This window comes from Puma concolor, chromosome A3 (genome assembly GCF_028749965.1).
Source record: "Puma concolor isolate L17-30 chromosome A3, mPumCon1.1.hap2, whole genome shotgun sequence".
In the NCBI taxonomy this organism is placed as follows: Eukaryota; Metazoa; Chordata; class Mammalia; order Carnivora; family Felidae; genus Puma; species Puma concolor.
The window spans coordinates 40,002,803-40,022,969 of NC_141669.1; the positions used below are offsets into that span (position 1 = coordinate 40,002,803).

Consider the following 20,167-nt stretch of genomic DNA (forward strand, 5'->3'; position numbering starts at 1 on the left):
GCTGGCCCTGGGTCATGATGTGTTTTCCACCTCTCTCATTTCTGAAGCTCACATGCTGCCTCAAGGCAGGGGCTGGAAGCCATCCTGGCAGACGTGGCTAATAACCAGGGCATCTGTGCCAAAGGAGCGGTGTGTTTATTTCTCCGGAACCTGTGGCACTGTGCCTGAGGCTTTGCTGAATCAGCCTGGTGCCGTCTGGCTTCCCCGCTGGATGCTGAGACCTCAGTCCCAAGGTCACAATTGTTCCCTGGATGGCTCTGGCTTTCACTTCCCCACTCTTGAAACTTCACACAGTGAATGGGTACTTATTGAGCACCTGCCAGGCCCCGGGTGGGCGGGGGGTGCATTATGAATGAGACAGATACCATCCTGGGCTTTGGAAAACGTATAGTCTTTTAGGAGAGACAGACATCGAAGAAACCATTACGGGTGGTTTGGATAAGGGGAAAGGCCTCACAAGAAACTGAGACTCCCTGACATCTGAGGATGTTTGGGAGGAGTGGTTGGGGAGACCTCCCTCACCAAGCTGGCTCATTATTCAGCCCAGGGGACTCCCACAAGAGATATCCCCCTTGGCCTGCCCAGTGCCTTTGAAACTGTTGCCTTCTTTCTCTTTCTTAAGGTTCCTTTCCTGCCTCCCCCAGTCCTTCATTCTCCCCTTCCTTTCAGACTACTCTGTTGTCCCCTTTGCTGGCTTCTCTTGCTCCCCACACATAATTCTGGCCTTCCCAAAGGATGGCCTGGCTCTCCAAAGCAGTAGGCAGTGGTGGTCAGAAGCCAGGCTTGGAGGAGGCCAACCTGGCTGGGTTCTAGCCCCTGATTTACTTCTTATGGTCCCACAACCTTAGAGAAGCAAGTGACTGCCTACTCCATGTGTTGGTATCCTGTCTGTAAGAGACGTTTTGTTTTTTGTTTTTTGTTTTTTAATCAAGGCAAGTCTGAGGCCTGAGGTAATGCGTATAAAGCACTTAGTGCAAGGCCTGTATGAGTCAAGGTTACAAAGCCCTTTCTCTTTCAGCATCAGAAATGGACTCAGTTCCACTCACTTTCCGTTTTTCCCCGGAAACCTGATGAATGTGAAATGTGAAGGTGTTACCTGGCCACAGAGCTTTTAGTAAAACTGACCCCTGCTTGGTACATTGAATCTGGACTGGAATTTCTCTGTATGGCCTCTAAATACCTGATGAGGAAGCCATGGCTTTGGGCTTCCTGAGTGTGGTGTCTCCTTGCAGGGACCCTAGAGGCTCTCTATCTGTGGGGTTGTTAGAGGAGATGTTGGCTCATGTGGGGTCTGGGACCACCAGAGTGCCTCTGTTCCCAATCAGCTTACACCTGAATTGACACTTGGAGGTGTCTCAATATCCATTGAGAGCCATTGAGGTGCTGAGAACACATTGTGGAATAAAACAGATTCATTCTGTGGTCTGCAGGCACTTAGAGTTCGGGAGATGTTGTCCATCAAAGTGAGCATTTTGATGTTGTGTACCTCATGTAGTAGGAGATTTGACCTAGTCGGTAAAGTTGGGGATATCTTCCATGAGGAAGTCATGATAGAGCCAGGATCTGATAGATGAACAGGCATTAACAAGCAAAGAAGAGAAAGGGAAGATTCCAGAAAGCGAGAACAGCACAGGCAGAGGCTTTGAGAGGGGATGCTGCAAGGTGGTGGAGCTATGCCATGCAGGTCCTTAAGGGCAGGGGTGGGAGGGTGAGAGTCAAATTATTCAATGACCCCCTGCAGCCCTGGGCAGGGATCAGTGGGAGCTGATACCCAAGCAGTTGTGCTGGTCTCACTTTTCCTTCCTCTTATTAAGAGCAGTGAGAAGCAGGTTAATGCAGGGTGGGGATGTGTGTATTGGGAAAGAGGGGTTGGCTTGATTGGATTTACGATTTGAAAAGCTGATTCTGGCTGCAGGATGTGGGAATCAAGCATGAGGGGAGTGAAATTTGAAGGAACTTTAAGTGAAAAGTTTATTTTAGAGGAGGAAGCCCAAGGTATGGGTGGGCTTTATAGAGCAGCAGTGGGGATTAGCAGGAGAGGAGAGTTTGACCTTTAATTTCAGGGGTCATGGCTGCTCAACTTGGCTTCCCACACCCACTCTCACCCCCGGTTTTGGCTTCCATGACCCTGGATCACTCTTTCATGTTGCCAAATCACAGACTGAAGGAAGGTGGATGTGCCACTGAAATAGAAGACAGAGGTTCCAAGCACATCCCAGCTAGGGGAGGAAACCTTTAGGGCATTCATAAAACTAGATCAAGCCTCTCAGCAGCATTTTCTGGAGCATGGAGAAGTGTTTTTGGCATTGTAGACAGACCTTTTCTATCAAATAGGATGAATGAAAATGACATTTCTCTTTTCTCTCTCTCTCTCTCTCTCTCTCTCTCTCTCTCTGTCTTCCCTCCAGGCTTATATTTGGCACCCTTTACCCTGCGTATTATTCCTACAAGGCTGTGAAATCAAAGGACATTAAAGAATATGTAAGTAGCCCTTATTGGTGGGGGCCTGATGGTTGCGGGGAAGCTGGATGTGAAGTGTTGAGAGAAGCAGGATGCCCTATGCCCTCCTTTGTGCAGGCGCTGAGAAGGGAATCCAGAATACTTAGAGGTTGGAGGACCATATTATTGCTGGGTGGCACCATCACAGCTCTAGATGTGCGGGGTACCTCTAGGCAGGAGAATCATCAGACCGCCCCTGCTCGACAAAGACCTACATGGGGTGGGTGATGAGGAAAGGGTACCCCATCCCATGGTACCACAGAAACCCAGGTCAAAGTACAAAGCATGTGGATTTGGGCATCAGGAGTCTGAAGTCAAGTTCTGGCTCTGTCATTTGATTGATGCAATGCTGGACAGGAAACCTAACTTCCAAGAGCCTTGGATCCTAATCTGAGGGGTGGATATCAACAATCCCGGCCCCTAGCGTTGCGAGGGACAAAGGGTCTTTGTTCTCCCTCTTTTACTCAGCTGTCATTTTGGAAGTTTGGCACAGGTAAAGAAATAAAGCATATTTGAAAGTCACTTTCTTTCTCAGATTTTCCAGGGTGCCTTTATGATGAAATCAGCCACCTCCAGATCAACTGCTACCAGAACTTCCCCCCCACCCCCGCCCCGTTCCCTCAGTTTCCCAGAACTGCTGGCTTGGGCTTGCATCTGCTATGAAGCAGGGGGTCTAGATAGGGGTGTGTTCTCTGGAGACTGGGTCCCTGGTATATTCGAGGGAATCTCGGAGTGTGAACTATAAATAGGTGTCAGGTTGCAAGCACAGAACCTCATGATTCGAGATTGGCTTGGCACAGGGGTAAAACACAAGGCAGCCTTTCCAAGGTGTCTCTCTCTTCCTTTCAGCCTGGGGTACGGGAAAGCTGAGCCCGGTAAGGAGGCGTAATCAGGGCCACCGTGGTGCGGGCTCTGATCCTCTACTTTGCAGGGGCAGAAACTCAATTCTGTCAACTCATCTGGGGGAAGCTCAGACGCCGGTAAATTGTTTTGCTCTGACCAAACTCACAGGAGCCTGGTTTATGACTAAAATGGCAATTCATTAATTTGGAGTGAAAAATATCACTGACGAGCTGAGCAGCTGTTTGCGTTGGCTGGCAAGCACGAGCTTTTCCCAGGAGGGAAAACCTGAGAGTTAAGATTAGAAAGTTTCTTGGTAAAAATGGCATCGAGACAGAGGAGCCGCGTGGTATTAGGAGAGACCCGTCTGCTTTCCCTGCACTCGTTCACACGCACTCACACTCTCACTCCCTCTCACTTGCTCTCACATGTGCTCTCACTCTCACACTCACACACACTTACACGCTCCCCAACATGTTCTCGCGTTCTCATGTGCTCTCACATATGCTCATGTGCTCTCGCACATGTTCTCTCACTCTCACACACCCACACACACCCCTCATACCCCACACTCTCACATGCACTCTCACACACATTCACACTCACCATTACACTCACCTCTTTTCCTCCTTTTGACCACTAAGCCCATTTATCCAAGAAAGAAACCTGGAATTGCTTCCAACTTCCGCCTCCCCCTCACCACCCAGCCCTGTACACACACCTGGTTCGAGACGGCATCCTTTGTCCCTGCCCCCCTAATGATCCTTCAACCAGGCCTCTCCTCCTGTGCTGCCACTCTCTTAAATGCACTTCTCTTCGTGTTTTCCCTGGCATGTTACAGTAGCCCACTGTATTAGTTTTTTATTGCCACTGTAACAAATTACCGGAATGCAGGGCCCTAGAACAACAGAAAGGTATTGTCTCCCACTGCTAGAAGTCAGAAGTGTCATGGGTCTCACTGTGTTCAAATCAAGCAGGGCTACCTTCCTTCTGGAGACTTTTTTTTTTTTTTTTAACATTTTTATTTTTATTTTTGAGACAGGGAGAGACAGAGCATGAACAGGGGAGGGCCAGAGAGAGGGACACACAGAATCCGAAACAGGCTTCGGGCTCTGAGCTGTCAGCACAGAGCCCGACGCGGGGCTCGAACTCACGCACCGCGAGATCATGACCTGAGCCGAAGTCGGCCGCTTAACCGACTGAGCCACCCAGGCGCCACAGGAGACTTTAGGGGAGAGTCCATTTCCTCGTCTGTCCCAGTTCCTAGAGGCCAGCCGTGTCCCTTGGCTCGTGCCCCTTCCTCCATCTTCAGAGCCAACGAGTAGCATCTCTGACCATTCTTCCATAGTCACATCTCACTGAGATGACAGCCAAGCTCACGTCACAGGAAGGCTCTGGTGAGGAATCTGCTGCCAGTGTCACCACCAGGGACACTGGCTGCCAGCTATCTGTGCCTTGGGAACATTCCCTGAAGATTCAAAAATCCTAAATGCAAGTGTTTGATTTTTTTCTCCTAAGCCTATATAACAGGCCTTGCCTCCCACAAACATCCTCGTACTGGGAGACTTTCCCCAAATTAGAAGGCATTGGATGTTGGTAGAAAAAAACAAATATACATCTCCATGTCAGTTACCTCTTTGGCTGATCAACACCCACATTCACTCCTTTGCCCATATTTTGGCTTTAAAAAAAACTTCCCAACAAGAATGCTATATAATTTATGTCCTTGGCAAATCCAGAATTTTTTTTTTTTTTTTACCTGAGTCCAGCACCAGATCCAGTATTTCTGGCAAAGCCTTCTCCTCAGACTCTGACCTTAATGTGCAGAACTCTAAAAATTAAATTAGCAAGTGAACCATCATTGACATACCCCATATACTATATGAGGGAGAGAAAGAGAATGCATAAGAATAAAACTAGTTAAAATATTTAAGTCTATACATAACACAGAAAGGAAGAAAATATGGATAGAAGCTATCGTCCTTAGTCATGCAAGTAGTCATGAGTTCATAGGTGATATTATGTATTCTGCTAAAAGATAATTTTTTAAAGGCAAACTCATGACTCTGTACAAAAATAAAGTTGACACACGTTGAAAGTTTTACTTAACTTATTAATTAATAAGGAAACCAGTAAGGTGTTAAAAAAATAAAAACAATTCAAAGGAGATGCCAAAGAACAGACGTTATATAAGCAGGCAGGAATGATTAAATGAATTTGTTAATAGATATTCAGCTGACTTTGGGGGAGTGTGGGGAGATCAGTTGTACCTCTACGGACAAAATCATTTGCGTTGTAGTCAGTTTTCTATAACTTACAATATTTTAAATTAAAAAACAATTTTTATGTTTATTTATTTTTGAGAGAGAGACAGGGCATGAGTGGGGAAGGGGCAGACAGAGAAGGAGACACAGAATCTGAAGCAGGTTCCAGGCTCTGAGCTGTCAGCACAGAGCCTGACACAGGGCTCAAACCCACAAACTGTGAGATCATGACCTGAGCTGAAGTCAGACACTTAACCGACTGAGGCACCCAGGTGCCCCTACAACATTTTAAAATAGCTCAAAGATACTGAAAAACAAGACATGTAGAATCAACATAATTCAGAAGGGGGCTCTGGACAGCATCTAGCATTCTACAGGGTACCCATTCCAAAATCTTTCACCATTTTTCCTATTACTTCCTTTTTCTACCATTTAATCCATGTTCCCTTTGTCTTCAGTTAGAGCATTAGTGAGTGGGGTTCCTTATCCAGGGTGTGGCCTAAATTTTCATTCTTAGGGAATCTGAGGCCTTAGTAATCTTGCCTCTGTAAGGCCGTGGTAATGATCCACTGACTTTTACCTCTGAACAAGGCTGTACTCGCTTATATGAATGATCACATTCAGATTCCCCCCCAAGGTTCCTTAACTTCCACGCACCCTCCTTCCTGCCATGTTGTTTAGCGGCAACTCTGGTTCCCCTTGATGATCAAGATCAGTCACCCATGAAAGCCCATGAGTCGCTTTACTGTCTATTTCCTAGGGCCATCGCGGTCCTGAAATGGCCAGGCAACAGTATAGTTTCTGCTTTCACTTTATTGGAAGCATTTGGTATCCCCAATGAAAGCATTCATCCCTCAGGTACCATTAAGTATTAAAAAACAGAACTCAGGGGCGCCTGGGTGGCTCAGTCGGTTGAGCGTCCGACTTCAGCTCAGGTCATGATCTCGCAGTCTGTGAGGTCGAGCCCCGCATCGGGCTTTGTGCTGAGGCTCAGAGCCTGTGCTCAGAGCCTGGATCCTGTTTCAGATTCTGTGTCTCCCTCTCTCTCTGACCCTCCCCTGTTCATGCTCTGTCTCTCTCTGTCTCAAAAATAAATAAACATTAAAAAAAATTAAAAAAAAAAAAGCAGAACTCAGAGGTTTGAGGGCAAAGAGAAAAATGTTGTGAATCCATTAGACCAGTGATTCTCAAACTTCAGCGTGCATATGGAACAAACAGAGGGTTTTACTAAAATGCAGACGCTGATCCATTAGGTCTGGGGTGTGTCCTGAGATTCTGCATCTCTAATAAGTTCCTAGGTGATTCCAGTGGTCCTGGTCCATGAGCCACAAATTGAGTTGCAAGGAGCTGGCAAAAGGCCCAATCATAAGAAACACCACTCTCATTTCCTTGGTCCCTGAACCTTTAGATTCTGGCTCAGCTGGGGAAGCCTGTGTTGGTTACCGGTTCATGGAAGAAACTACATCTTCCTGGGCAGTGCATCAACCACACAGAATGCTCACTGTTCCCACCTAGTTCTCTTCCTGAACTCTCCCAAAGCTGTTGCAACACAATTTAAGGCCAGCTGCCTCAGGGCAATGGAGGCAGAGGGGTGGGGGGGAGGGGGGGCATGGTAAGATCAGAGACTTCAAAAAGCATCACCCTATTAACAGTCTTGGATTTCTTTTGCTATAAAAGAAGGCTCTTGGTTAGAAAGAGTGTGGGGTGGCACGCATCAAAATGAAAAGGACACTGAGTCCACAGCTTACTCTGTGGCTGCCAGAAACATGGGGGGGGGGGGGGGAAGCAAGTCCACATGCAGAATAAATGAATGTTCCAGAAAAGACTCTCCTACTTTTTCTGTGAGGGAAGATGTCTGGTACGATGAGCCTGCTCCCAGGAGTCTGGCTGAGGCCATGAGATAGGGTACCATCATAGAGGTTTTTGCTGCTGCTGGCAGCTTGGTCTCTGAGCAGTGGTTGTGGTCAGGTCGGCCTTGGTGAGAGGGATTCCACATCGCTAAGCCCATCTGCTACCTCTGTCACTTCCCCATGGCCACTGGTTTATGAGCACATTGAACATGCCCTATCACCCTGAGGAAAGTGTCTTGCTGACATCCACAGGGCTTGTCATCTATCCTCTTGATTACCAAAAGCATCCTCTGCCATGGGGACCTTTTGGTGAGCATGAGCAAGAACCACAAATATCTAAATTCCGTGGGCCGATTCACATCATTCCTAAACCACTTCGACACCAGTCGCTCAGTCTTGTTCCTTCCAGGTACCTTACTATTTAGTTGATCCTTATCTGGTGTTTTAAAATGTACCTGGGATTTGTTGGGGCACCTGGATGGCTCAGTCGGATAAGCGTCCGACTTTGGCTCAGGTCATGATCTTGAGGTCTGTGAGTTCGAGCCCCATGTCAGGCTCTGCTAACAGCCTGCTAACAGCTAACAGCGAATTCTGTGACTCCTTCTCTCTCTGCCCCTCCCCTGCTCATGCTCTGTCTCTCTCTGTCTCAAAAATAAATAAAGATTTTTTTTAAAAAATTAAAAAAATAATAAAAAAATAAAACGTACCTGGGATTTGTTTTCATCGAGTTAGGTGAGGCATGCAGACACAGAAATGACTGTCATGAAGGAAGAAGTTCTTACCATTTCCCAGATATAGGAGGCCCAGCGTGCCATGGAGGGCCACATGGGGGAACACCAGGGTCTGTCAGGAGTCAGAGGGAGCCACACTCTTTATTGTGGTGTCTTTGGGAAAGCCAAGGCTAAGCAGTGTAAGCAGGTTTAGGATTGGCTAGTTTGAGTAATTTCAGTGGGTTCTGGAGTGATTAGGGCTGGGGAATATTGGCTCAATCTGTGAGAGCTCTGTGAAAGAGGGAGTTTGGAGTATGGGGTCTGGACTGGTCAGTTTGCATATGAAAGATGTGCTCCAGGGCAAGTCCTTTGCTATCTCTAAGTCTTGGCTAGTCCTGGGAGGGGCGGTCTTTCCCCAGCCAGTCAAACTTCAGATGCCAGAGGATCAGAAATACAGAAAATAAGAAAATACAGTTAATATACCTGGTGGCAGTGTAAAGGCATCACCTCAGGACATTTCTCCTTCCAGGCTAAGTGCACTGTTCAAAGTTCTGCCTGCAGGGGACTGTCACTTTTGCTACTCTCTCCAGGTCACCCCTGACTGTACAGCTGTCTGCTGTGAGCTCATGCTAACAGATGGTGCAGAGTGATCTGTAAACCAGGCTCATATTTTTTCTTTCTCAGTCACAGGCATAGGTAATTCTCTGTGGGGCTGAAGCAAGGCTCGGATATGAAAGAGCGTGTGAAAGGCTCAAGAAATATTAGTGTGGCTGGTGTAGGGGAAGGTCCAAAGATGAGGTGAGGCAAAAGTGGTGACTAAGCCTACTACCTCCCCAGCCCATGGGGGAGGCCTTTTGAAGGCTGCCAGGAGTCCCGGGAGGTAGGGTCCGATGAGCTGTGCGATCTCAGCCTGCCTTTGTGGTTCATGAAAAGTGTCTAGGCTCTGCTTCCTACCCTCTTGCTATGGTCTAGAGTCTCAGCTCCTCACCTATCTCCTCACTCCTGAATCCTGCCCCTGACCAGTTGAGAGGGACTTCCCAGTCATGCTGTCAACGATCTATTCCTGAGTTGCTCCTGGACATTCCTTCTCAAATCAGCCTAGCTTCCTCTCTCTATTCTGGTGCTCTCTATTCTGGATGCTGGCCCACTCAGGCTTCCCCTCATCTTATAGTAAGTATTACATAGAATCCCTCAAACTTGGCAAGTTCTATTTCAAACCTTGGGGAAAAACAGCCATTACTTGGTTTCTCCGTGGCATGATGGGGAAAACCATTTCCTGGTAATTTATTTATGGTTTCCATCTCTGAGTCACATATTCCATTTACCCTGTTAGTCTCACTCAGCAAATCATTCTCAGACCCTTCTTTCTGCATGACAATATTTAAAGTGAAGGAGTGCATGATGGAAACTTCTTTAGGTTAACACTTCAAGCCTCCTCTTTGCCATGGCTCCCTCGTCTTTGTCCATAGTTTCAACCTTCCTTCTGAGATTTGGTCTTATCCTTTTATCAGGAGCCTGTTAGGCATTCTTCTTGAATGTCCTCTCAGACTCTCCTCAACATTATGCGGCTCAACTTCCTCCCTAAATTGCCTTTTTCTTTACTTTCTTGCTGGTGTGAGTGGCTCCATATCACACTATGCCTTAGCTTCAGTAAGCCCCTTTCCCCCTATGTATACCCAGCCATCCATTCAACAGGCACTCATGGGGAACATCTATTGCCTTGCAAGCTGTCTAATTTTGTCTCTTCTCCTCAAAAAGCCACCTAAACCAGTATTTACCAAAGTATATTCTTTCTCAACATATAAAAACCATCCTTTCTTGGGGCATCTGGGTTTTTGGTCAGTTAAGCATCTGACTTTGGCTCAGGTCATGATCTCACAGTTCTTGAGTTCGAGCCCCACATTGGGTGAGCTTGAGTCCTGCTTCCAGTGAGCACAAGCCCTGCTTCAGGTGAGCCCCACTTCTCTCTGTATCCCTCCTATCTCTCTGCCCCTAATGGGATTCTCTCTCTCCCTCTCCCTCTGCCCCTCAATCACTTGTACCCTCTCTCTCTCTCTCTCGAAACAAACAAACCAACAAAACCCATCGTTTCTTTCCCATTCACAAAGCCAACATTCTAATCAAGTCATTCAAAACATATCCCTGTAGTATCTACTATGTGCCAATAATGGTTTTAAGTACTAGAGATATACTGATGTACAAGAATAACTTGTCTCCACTCTTAGGGAGCTTACAATCTAGTAATAAAATCATAGAAATAAATAGGTACTTTCAAAGCAGACTGGTAAGTGTATGACAGGGAGCATGTATGACAGCGTGGGAGGAAGAAAGGAGGGGGTACTTACCCAAACTTTGGACGCTTCCTTGAGAAAATGATATTTAGGCTGAGATCTGAGGGCTGAAATCTGTAGGCAAAAGAAGGTGCACTGTTCAGAGAACTGAAAGAGGTTCATTCTAATTGGAGTGAAAATTTCAAGAAAGTATTGGGGTGGAAGGGAGCTTTTTATGGAAATAATGAGGGTTTCATTTATGCAAGGACTTGTAAACCAATTTAAGGAATTTGGGCTTTATCTTAACAACAGTATGGCACTGTTGAAGACTTTAAAGTAGGAAGGAGAATCTCAAATTTGGATTTAAGAAGATCATTCTCACTGGAATATGGAGGATAGATTAGTAGATTTGATTAAAGGTCAGATTAGGTCAGGGGTTTAGAGACCAAGAAAAAGGCTGTAGTTCTATTCTAGATAGGAGATATTGGTCGTCTGAAATAAGCAAACGGCAAAGGGGATGGAGAGAAGATAGATTCAACAGAAATAAGAGACAGGAAGTGACAGAACTTGATGATTGATTGGCTGTATTAGGTGAGGAATGCAGAGTTTTCCCAGGGAGATTGTCTTATCTAGAGTTAGAAGAGAATGTTTAGGACAAAGCCTTGTGGATGAACTGGTGAACCTGAGAAGTAGCCAGAAAGTCAAGAGGGAAACCAGGACAGTTGTGGTGTTGGGGGAGCTTTTCAGGAAATGATAGCTTTGTATGCATCTGAAAGTCAAGCAAATTTAGTAAACACACTGAAAAAGGGTCAGCTATACTCCCTTGAAGTATGTTACAAAGTGGGAACCCCAGTGAGAGCAGTATTAATTTAATGAATGTAGTGCACTAAGTAAGTGGAGGATGAGGAAGTAGACACTGCAAGTATAGATGACTCACTAGAGAAGTTTATAGCTAAGGGTTGTTTCAAGGAAAGGGATTTTTTATTGTTGTTATCATTGTCCTTTTTTTTAAAGTTTATTTATTTTGAGAGAAAAAGAGAAAGTGGGGGCTGGGCAGAGAGAGATGGGGAGAGACAATCCCAAGCAGGCTCTGTGCTGCCAGGGCAGAGCCTGATCCAGGGCTTGAACTCACAAGGGGTGAGATCATGACTTGGGCTGAAATAAAGAGTTGGATGCTTAATCAACTGAGCCACCCAGGTGCCCCTCATTGACCTTTGTTTTTAATTGAAGATATTAAAGCATGGTTTGAGTGCTAAGAAGAAAAAGACAATAGAGGGGGAAATCAGGCTCCTGGTTGTGTATCTGGATACCATTGTTGGGAATTCCTGGATCCTGGGCCCTAGCATGCCTTGAAATGTACAGTTGGAAAGCCCTTCTTTGCCCCCTACTGACAGTCCTGTTCTGCTGCAGGTACTCTTGATAACATGTAGTCTCTGAGACAGTAGTTACTTTTGATGGATTAAACCAGGGTGGTTACCAGGGGACAGTCATGTTTCTGAATAAAGAAGACCTCTAAATAATCTCTTGAGCCACATGTTTCAGAATCACAACGACAGTGTGCATTCACCAGAACTGCCTTTATTTTTGAAAGATATTTTTGCTGGGTATAGAATTCTAGGTTGATTTATTTTCTTTCAGCACTTTAAATATGTTATTTTATTTCTTCTGGTATTCATCATTTCCTATGAAAAGTCATCTATTGTTGTTCCCCTGTAGGTAGTATGTCTTTCCCCCCACCTCTCAAGATTTTCTTTCTTTTTCAGCAATTTTACTGTGATGTGCCTGGTTGTGGTTTTCTTTGTATTTATCTTGTTTGAGGTTTTCTGAGCTCCCTGGTTCTTTGGATTTGCTATTTTTGACTGATTCTGGAGAATTCAGTCATTATTTCTTAAAATAATTTTTATGTCCCATTCTCTTTTTCCTCTGAAAATTCCTATTTCATATATGTTAGTTCTAGATGCTGTTCCATAGGTATTGAGCCTCTCTGTTTTTTCCAATCTATATTTTTGTCTTATTGACTTATTGTCTTGTCCTCAAGTTCACAGATCCTTTCTTTTGTTGCATCCAGTCTGCTCTTGATTCTGTTCAGTAATTTAAAAAATTTCAAATATTCTGTTTTTCAGTTTTAGGGTATCATTTGGTTCTTTTTAAAGAGTTTCCTTCTTTCTCTTGAAATTCCTCATCTCTTCACTCATTATATCTACTTTTTCCTATAGATTCTTTAACATATTTATATTTTTCAAGAAAAATAATATTGAATCCTACCTTGTCCTCCTAGGATAAGTGTCTTGTTAAGTGGTGACAGAAGAAAAATTTAGGTTTCATAAAAAAAGATTTGTTAATGAGTTGTTATGTATTTGTATATCTTTTTTGGTGATGTGTTCAGATGTTTTGACCAGTTTTTAATTGGGTTGTTTATTTTTTATGAGATTTTTATGAGTTTAAGAGTTCTTTGTATTTTTGGATATGGGTTCTTTATCAGATATATGTATTGAAAATATTTTCTCCCATTTTGTGGCTTATCTTTTAATTATCTTAACAGTGTCTTGCAGAGCAGAAGTTTTTAATTTTAATGAAGTCCAAATTATAAATTTTTTTCTTCCATGGTTCATGCTATTGCTGTTGTATTTGAAACCTCATTGCCAAGCCCAAGGTCACCTAGGTTTTCTTCTGTGTTATCTTCTAGAAGTTTTATAGTTTTGCATCTTCCTTTAGGCCTATGATACATTTGGAGTTAATTTTTGTGAAAGTTGTAAGACCAGTGCCTAGATTCATTAATTTATTTATTTACTCATTTTCTTATTCACTTACTAATTTACTTATCTTTGTATTTCATGTGATGTCCAGTTGTTCTAGCACCATTTGGGGGAAAAAAAAACCTCTATTCTTTCTCCATTGAATTGCCTGTGCTGCTATGTCAAAGATCGATTAACTATACTTATAGGGTCTATTTCTGGGCTCTCTATTATATTTCTCTATTCTAAAAATAGATCTATTTATCTATTCCTTTAGCAATAACACTGTCTTGATCATTGTAGCTTTATAGTAAGTCTTGACGTCAGATAGTGTCAGGCCTACAACTTTGTTTTTCTTCAGTATTATGTTGGCTATTCTTGGTCTTTCACCTTTCCAGATAAACTTTAGAATCAGTTTGTTCACATCCACAAAAGGATTTGCTGGCATTTTGATTTAGATTCATTGAATCTATAGATTAATTGGGGAGGAACTGACATTTTGACAATATTGAGTCTTCCTGTCCCTGAACATAGAATATGTCTCCATTTATTTAGCTCTTCTTTGATTTCTTTCTTCAGAGTTTGTAGTTTTCTTCATATAGATCTTTTATATATTTTGTTAGTTATATTCCTGAGAAATTCATTTTTTTTTGCTGCTAATGTAAATGATACTGTTTTTTTAACTTTCAAGTTCCATTTGTCCAGATGTTTAGAAATGCAATTGACTTTTATATATTAACCTTATATCCTGTAATCTTGCTATAAGGTTATGTTACATTCTTGTAAAGAATGTTGAGTTTTGTTCTAGTAGGTAGTTAAACTCATCTTGATCTTATGGCAGCTAAATTTTACATTTTATTGGGGCAAGGGTATTTCAGTTTTGTCCATAGTCTTAGAGCTGATCTCTTAGTCCTGGGATGTAATGTTTCTTCCTAAGGTATGGCCTTTTAGATGTTTCAGTGGAAATTCTCAAATGTTTACCAAGTTCCTCTAACTTGGCAGGACTTGAACTCCAAACTCTGTTTCTACTACAGTGGGGTGAAATTAAATTTCTGCTCAACTTTTTCAGCTTTCCATCTTTGTTTTTTCTCAGAAACCTTGGAGTATTACCTGATTCTGTGCAATTCATGGGCCAGGCAAATATTTTTTTTTTCAATGTTTTTATTTATTTTTGGGACAGAGAGAGACAGAGCATGAACGGGCGAGGGGCAGAGAGAGAGGGAGACACAGAATCGGAAACAGGCTCCAGGCTCTGAGCCATCAGCCCAGAGCCCGACGCGGGGCTGGAACTCACGGACCGCGAGATCGTGACCTGGCTGAAGTCGGACGCTTAACCGACTGCGCCACCCAGGCACCCCTGGCCAGGCAAATATTTAAAGGGAATTTATATGTGGATTTTGTGTCCTGCCCCCTTATAGCATCCCTGTCTGTGATTTTTTCCCTCTTAATTTCCAACATTTCTAGGTTCTCAAATTTCATTCTGCAGCTCCTCACGCAAAAAGATAATGAGTTTCTTCCTGGGGCACCTGGATGACTCAGTCAGTTAAGCATCCACCTCTTGATTTTGGCTCAGCTGATGATTTCATGGTCATGGGAACTAGCCCTGTGTTCAGCTCTGCACTGGGTATGGAGCCTGCTTAAGATTCTCTCTCTTCCTCTCCTTTTGCCCCTCCCCTGTTCATGCACATGTGCATGTCACTCTCTTTAAAAAAAAAAAAAGAAAAGAAAAAGAAAAGGACTATGGGTTTCTTCTTGAGTTCTATCTGCCCCATGATTTGCCAGCTGGGGATTGTTCCCAGCCACATTAACATGGATCTATCCTGGTGTGGTTTCCTTATTTTAAGAGTTGAATCCCTTCCAGTTTCTGCCAGCTTTTGATAGTTTTCTAGTACCTTCAAACAGTTGTTTTTAAATATTTTGTTTAGGGGTGCCTGGGTGACTCATTCAGTTAAATACCCGACTTTGGTTCAGGTCATGATCTCACAGTTCGTGAGTTTGAGCCCCACATCGGGCTCACTGGTATCAGCGCAGAGACTGCTTCAGATCCTCTGTTCCCTTCATTCTCTGCCCCTCCTACACTTGTGCTCTCTCTCTCTCTCTTTCAAAAATAAGCAAACATTAAAAAAATTAAATATTTTGTTTAGAGTTTGTTATCATTGTTGACAGGAAAGCTAGTCAAATACTTCACTCCACCATGACCAGAAACTAGAAGGAGAAGACTAAGGAATTTGGACTTTATTCTTCAGTCTGGAAGATTTTAAGTTAGGGAGTAGTCTGATAAGTTTTTGGTTTTGGGAGATTAGTATAGAGGTTGTTTATAGGATGGGTTGGTGGGAGCAGGGGGAAGCCCTAAGACAAAGGAAGCAGTTAGAAGACTCTTGCAGTAGTTCAGGAGATAGGTGACAAAGACTCTACTGGGGAAGAGAGGCAGTTGAAATGGATAGAGATGTTCACGTGGGAGAGACTTTTTTAAAAAGATCCAGTTTCTGTGAGGAGTTGTGAGACTTTTCCACAGGAAAGCTTTCTTAAGTGACCACCATTACATTCCAGAAAGTCTCATCTGGTTAAAGTTCTTTCCAAAGTGTGTCTCTCCAGTGTAAACTCTGGAGAGTTTACTAACCTGGTGTTAGTCTTGGAAAAAATGGCCTAACTGAATCCTGAGTCACTCCTGGTCTGCAGGTCCCCCTAGCTTACCTGAGGGCTACTGAAGGTCACCCAGAGACTACTTGGACCTGGAGCCCGGATCACTTGTGGAAAAAGTATGTTTGCCTCCAGACTCAAGGCCTGGAGTGGAACTGGACACAGGCTATGGAAGAATAGGGAGAAGGGGTTACAAATGGTGGATACACTACCAGAACATACCTCATTGTCCACTTTTTCTTCTTCTTCTTGATGTTGGGCAGCTGGCCATTTAGCCCTGACGTTTTCTACTAGCTTTGTTGCTTTCTCTTTCAACAGGTCAAATGGATGATGTACTGGATTATATTTGCACTTTTCACCACAGCAGAGACATTTACCGACATCTTCCTCTGTTGGTAAGTTACTCCAGGAACTGGGACTTTTCAAGGGAAGATGTTGCCTTGTGTCAGTGGAGAGATGGGAAAGGTCTGAAAGCAGTCTCAAACCTTACTTCAGAACAGAAAAGCAAGTGCAGGATGTTAACTGAGATATTTTTAATAAATTAGTCTATAAAGTCTTCAAGTAAATATTTATTCAGTGACTTTATAAGAGCAGGTATTTTTCTTAAAATACAATGATATAATGATGGACAGAATAAGGAGTTCCTCAGTTAATGGAGTTAGTAAAGAAGCATTCAGATGTCAAAAAAAGGCAAAAAAAAGCAGCATACAAAAGTTTCTCCTTAACTAATAAAACTGGGTTTCTCTCAAACACCATTCACTCTCACCATAACTATTTACAGCTGTATATACTTTTAAAATATTTATTTAAATATTTCTTTCTTTTTTAAACAATGATATTATAGTATATGTAACGGTTCTCACTTTGCTTATTAAATTTGTTTTTTAAACACTTTCATATAAGCATAAATAGATCTACATATTTTTTCAATGGCCACATGGAATTTCATGGTATAGACGGACCATAATTTATTTAATCAATCCCCTTTGGATGAAAAAAATTTTCCCTTTATAAACAATGCAGCTATTACAGCAATGGAGCAAGTAAAAATTGTAAGCTAGGTCTATGTATTGATATATTGCATCTTCTTAGGTGAGAGAGACTATGAATAATATATAGTATCTTATTTACATTGAAAGGGCCTGGGTTTCTCTGTACATATGTGAATATATACTAAAAGTAGTTTGGGAATACCCATCAGTTAACCAGAGGTAGTTTTGCAACTTGGAATCATGGGGTTGGTTTTGTATTAGCTGTTTTGCATGAATGTTATACCATGATCAGTTATCGTCGGAGAAGATAGTAAAAATATTTCCATTTTGGAGAAAGTCCATACCCAAAAAGGAGCAGTATGAATTTATTCTCCAGGTTGTCACAGGCCAAGGGCCAGACCTGAACACCGTTTCTGTGAATCCTATTTGGTTTTGTTTTTTTAAGTTTATTTATTTATTCTCCAGCACAAGCTGGAGAAGGGCAGAGAGAGAGAGAGAGAGAGAGAGAGAGAGAGAGAGAGAGAGAGAGAATTCACACAGCACAGAGCCTGATGCAGGGCTCAAACCTGAGAACCATGAGATCATGACCTGAGCCAAAACCAAGAGTCAGATGCTTAACCAACTAAGCCACCCAGGTGTCCCCTGTGAATCCTATTTTGAATCAGTGGTCTTAATGACCTTAGTATATAGTTTCTTCCCTGAGGGATCCCAGCTTTCACTTCCACTGGGAGAAATAGATGTCTTAACCATTGTGGCCTCAAGCTGTAGGGAAGAAATGTGGATTACCTAATTTAACAAGTTTGTGCCATCCTGCACTGCCCTGCACCCAGATAAATAACAGACTCAGGATGGGGCTGAGTCTCTGGGAGTGAAGAAAGAGCTCTGCTGAGCTATTTTTCATCTTCCCCAGGTCCAGGGGCTGGCAATACGAGTCAGACCCCATATTGTTCAGAGCTGCACTGGGGAGGCTCCTGTGTCCCATGGAGATGAAAACAACAGGCTAGGCCCAGTGAAGGACTGTATAGTCATTTACGCATCATGGCTAGCACCTCATGGCTAAGTCTTCCCTGTTAACAATGTCCTGTGCCTGGTGCTGAGCGGCCTCCTGTCCTCCTATCCCTCCTCATGAACTTCAAGGGGAATAGTGTTAGTCTTACGAGCTCTTTCTCAGGAACATTGGCATTTCAGTCTCACTGCTTTTGACTAAGTGAAAATCCAGTCTAATGATGGATGTGCCCCTCCCTGGTAGCTGGACTATGTTTTTACCCATGGCCCCGGAACTTTAGAGTTTCATACCTAATAAATGCTTAGCAACTATTTCTGGAGTTGATTTGATTTTGATTTTGGGAAGTATATTAGCTTTCCATTGCTGCTGTAACAAACTGTCACAAATTTAGGAGCTTAAAGCCACAGAAATGTATCATTTCAGTTTCTATGAGTCAGAAGTCCAGGTAGAATCAACTAAGACCTCTGCTTAGGGACTCACAAGGCCAAAATCGGTGTAGGCCAGTCTGGGCTCTTATCTGGAGACTTGGGGGGAGAGTCTACTTCAGGCTCATTTTGATTGTTGGCAGAATTCAGTTCCTTGTGGCTGTAAGACTGAGGTCCCCATTTCCTTGGCGTGCCTCCTTTCGTCTTCATGCCAACAATGGCGTGTCAATCCTTTTCATGCTTCAAATTTCCGCCTTCTGCTACCAGCCAGAGAAAGGTCTCTGCTTTTGCTTTTAAGGGATCATGTTATTAGATTAGGCCTATCCCAATAACCCAATATAATTTCCTGTTTTAAAGTCAGCTGATTCATAATCTCAGTTACATCTTCAGAATCCCTTTTACCATGTTAAGGGAACAAAGTCTGGGAGTAACATCAGAATGAGAAAGTCATAGGACCAAAATTCTGCCTACCACAGGAGGGCCTCTGATACCTGGTGTATTGGGCATGCGTGCACAGGTATGGGTAGAATCCCTCTCTTCCTGATCCACGTGGAGGCCTCATCTGGCCCATCTTAGTGGTAGCTGCCCAGGAGGCTTATGGGTGGGAAGTGAAGGTGTTGCCCATCTCCTGGCCCCCCTAGTGCTGCTTCTGCAGGGAAGAGGTTGGGAACCTTCCCTGCCGGCTTTATCCTACAGCCTGGTCATGCCCTCAGACTGCTTTCTCTTTTTCTGCCAACCTCCAGCCATTATAGGTCATAGTTGTCTTCCAGCAGAATCTTCATAATCCTTCCTCCTTCTTGCTCTGGGAATGGCGCAGAACAGGCTGATCACACAGACAGAGCCCTATTTCCCTTTCAGGGATATGGACACCAGCTGAGCAGCTCTGACCTCTCTTTATAATGAGAGAGAAAGAGAGAGATTGCTGTTTTTCCTGGAAGCACCTTCTGGCTTCCTGGGGAGCATCGTTAACTTTGGTTCACTTCCAGGACTGGAGATGGCCCCTCACTCCTCACTCATCCTCACTCCTCTCTCTCCGCCCCTCCCCTGGGGCAGTTTTCTCTTCATAGTTCAGACTTTCTATCTTGATGTAAACAGCAATTATATATGGTCACAGAACAGATAGACGGTGGCTTGCTTCATAATTTCTACAGGTGATTTAATTTAGTTTTTTTTTTTTTTAGTTTTTTTTTTTTAATTTTTTTTAACGTTTATTTATTTTTGAGACAGAGAGAGACAGAGCATGAACAGGGAGGGTCAGAGAGAGGGAGACACAGAATCCAAAACAGGTTCCAGGCTCTGAGCTGTCAGCACAGAGCCCGACGCGGGGCTCGAATTCACGGACCGCGAGATCATGACCTGAGCTGAAGTCGGCCGCTTAACCGACTGAGCCACCCAGGCGCCCCTAGTTTTTTTTTTAAACAATTATAAAATACTATATCACATGGCAAAATGAAATTGAAACAGTACACCAAAAAGTAAGTCCCTCCTCTCTCCAGGCCTTCAGTCTGTCTCCCCAGGGGCACCCCTGTTAAAAGTTACTTGTGTTCTCTTCCAGAAATTTTCTGTATTCATTAATTGCATGTATTTTGACAATTCCATCACTTGTCCAACCCTCTTAGAAAATAGCTATGGGAATGCAAGCTGGTGCAGCCACTCTGGAAAACAGTATGGAGGTTCCTCAAAAAACTAAAAATGGAACTACCCTACAACCCAGCAATTGCACTACTAGGCATTTATCCACGGGATACAGGTGTGCTGTTTCAAAGGGACACGTGCACCCCCATGTTTATAGCAGCACTATCAACAGTAGCCAAAGTATGGAAAGAGCCCAGATGTCCATCAATGGATGAATGGATAAAGAAGATGTGGTATATATATACAATGGAGTATTACTTGGCAATCAAAAAGAATGAAATCTTGCCATTTGGAACTATGT

General features: G+C 43.6%; 1 protein-coding gene across 6 annotated transcripts in view; it reads left to right on the plus strand.

The window, feature by feature from the left end:
• The window catches only part of REEP1 (receptor accessory protein 1), a 110,990-nt gene that overhangs the window by 50,443 nt on the left and 40,380 nt on the right, over nt 1-20,167 (plus strand). For all 6 annotated transcript variants that reach the window (XM_086700690.1, XM_086700686.1, XM_086700687.1 and 3 more), the window contains exons 2-3: nt 2,409-2,481; nt 16,127-16,203. In XM_086700690.1, coding sequence (XP_086556816.1) covers nt 2,409-2,481; nt 16,127-16,203 — 150 coding nt within the window. The remainder of the gene's footprint in view (nt 1-2,408; nt 2,482-16,126; nt 16,204-20,167) is intronic.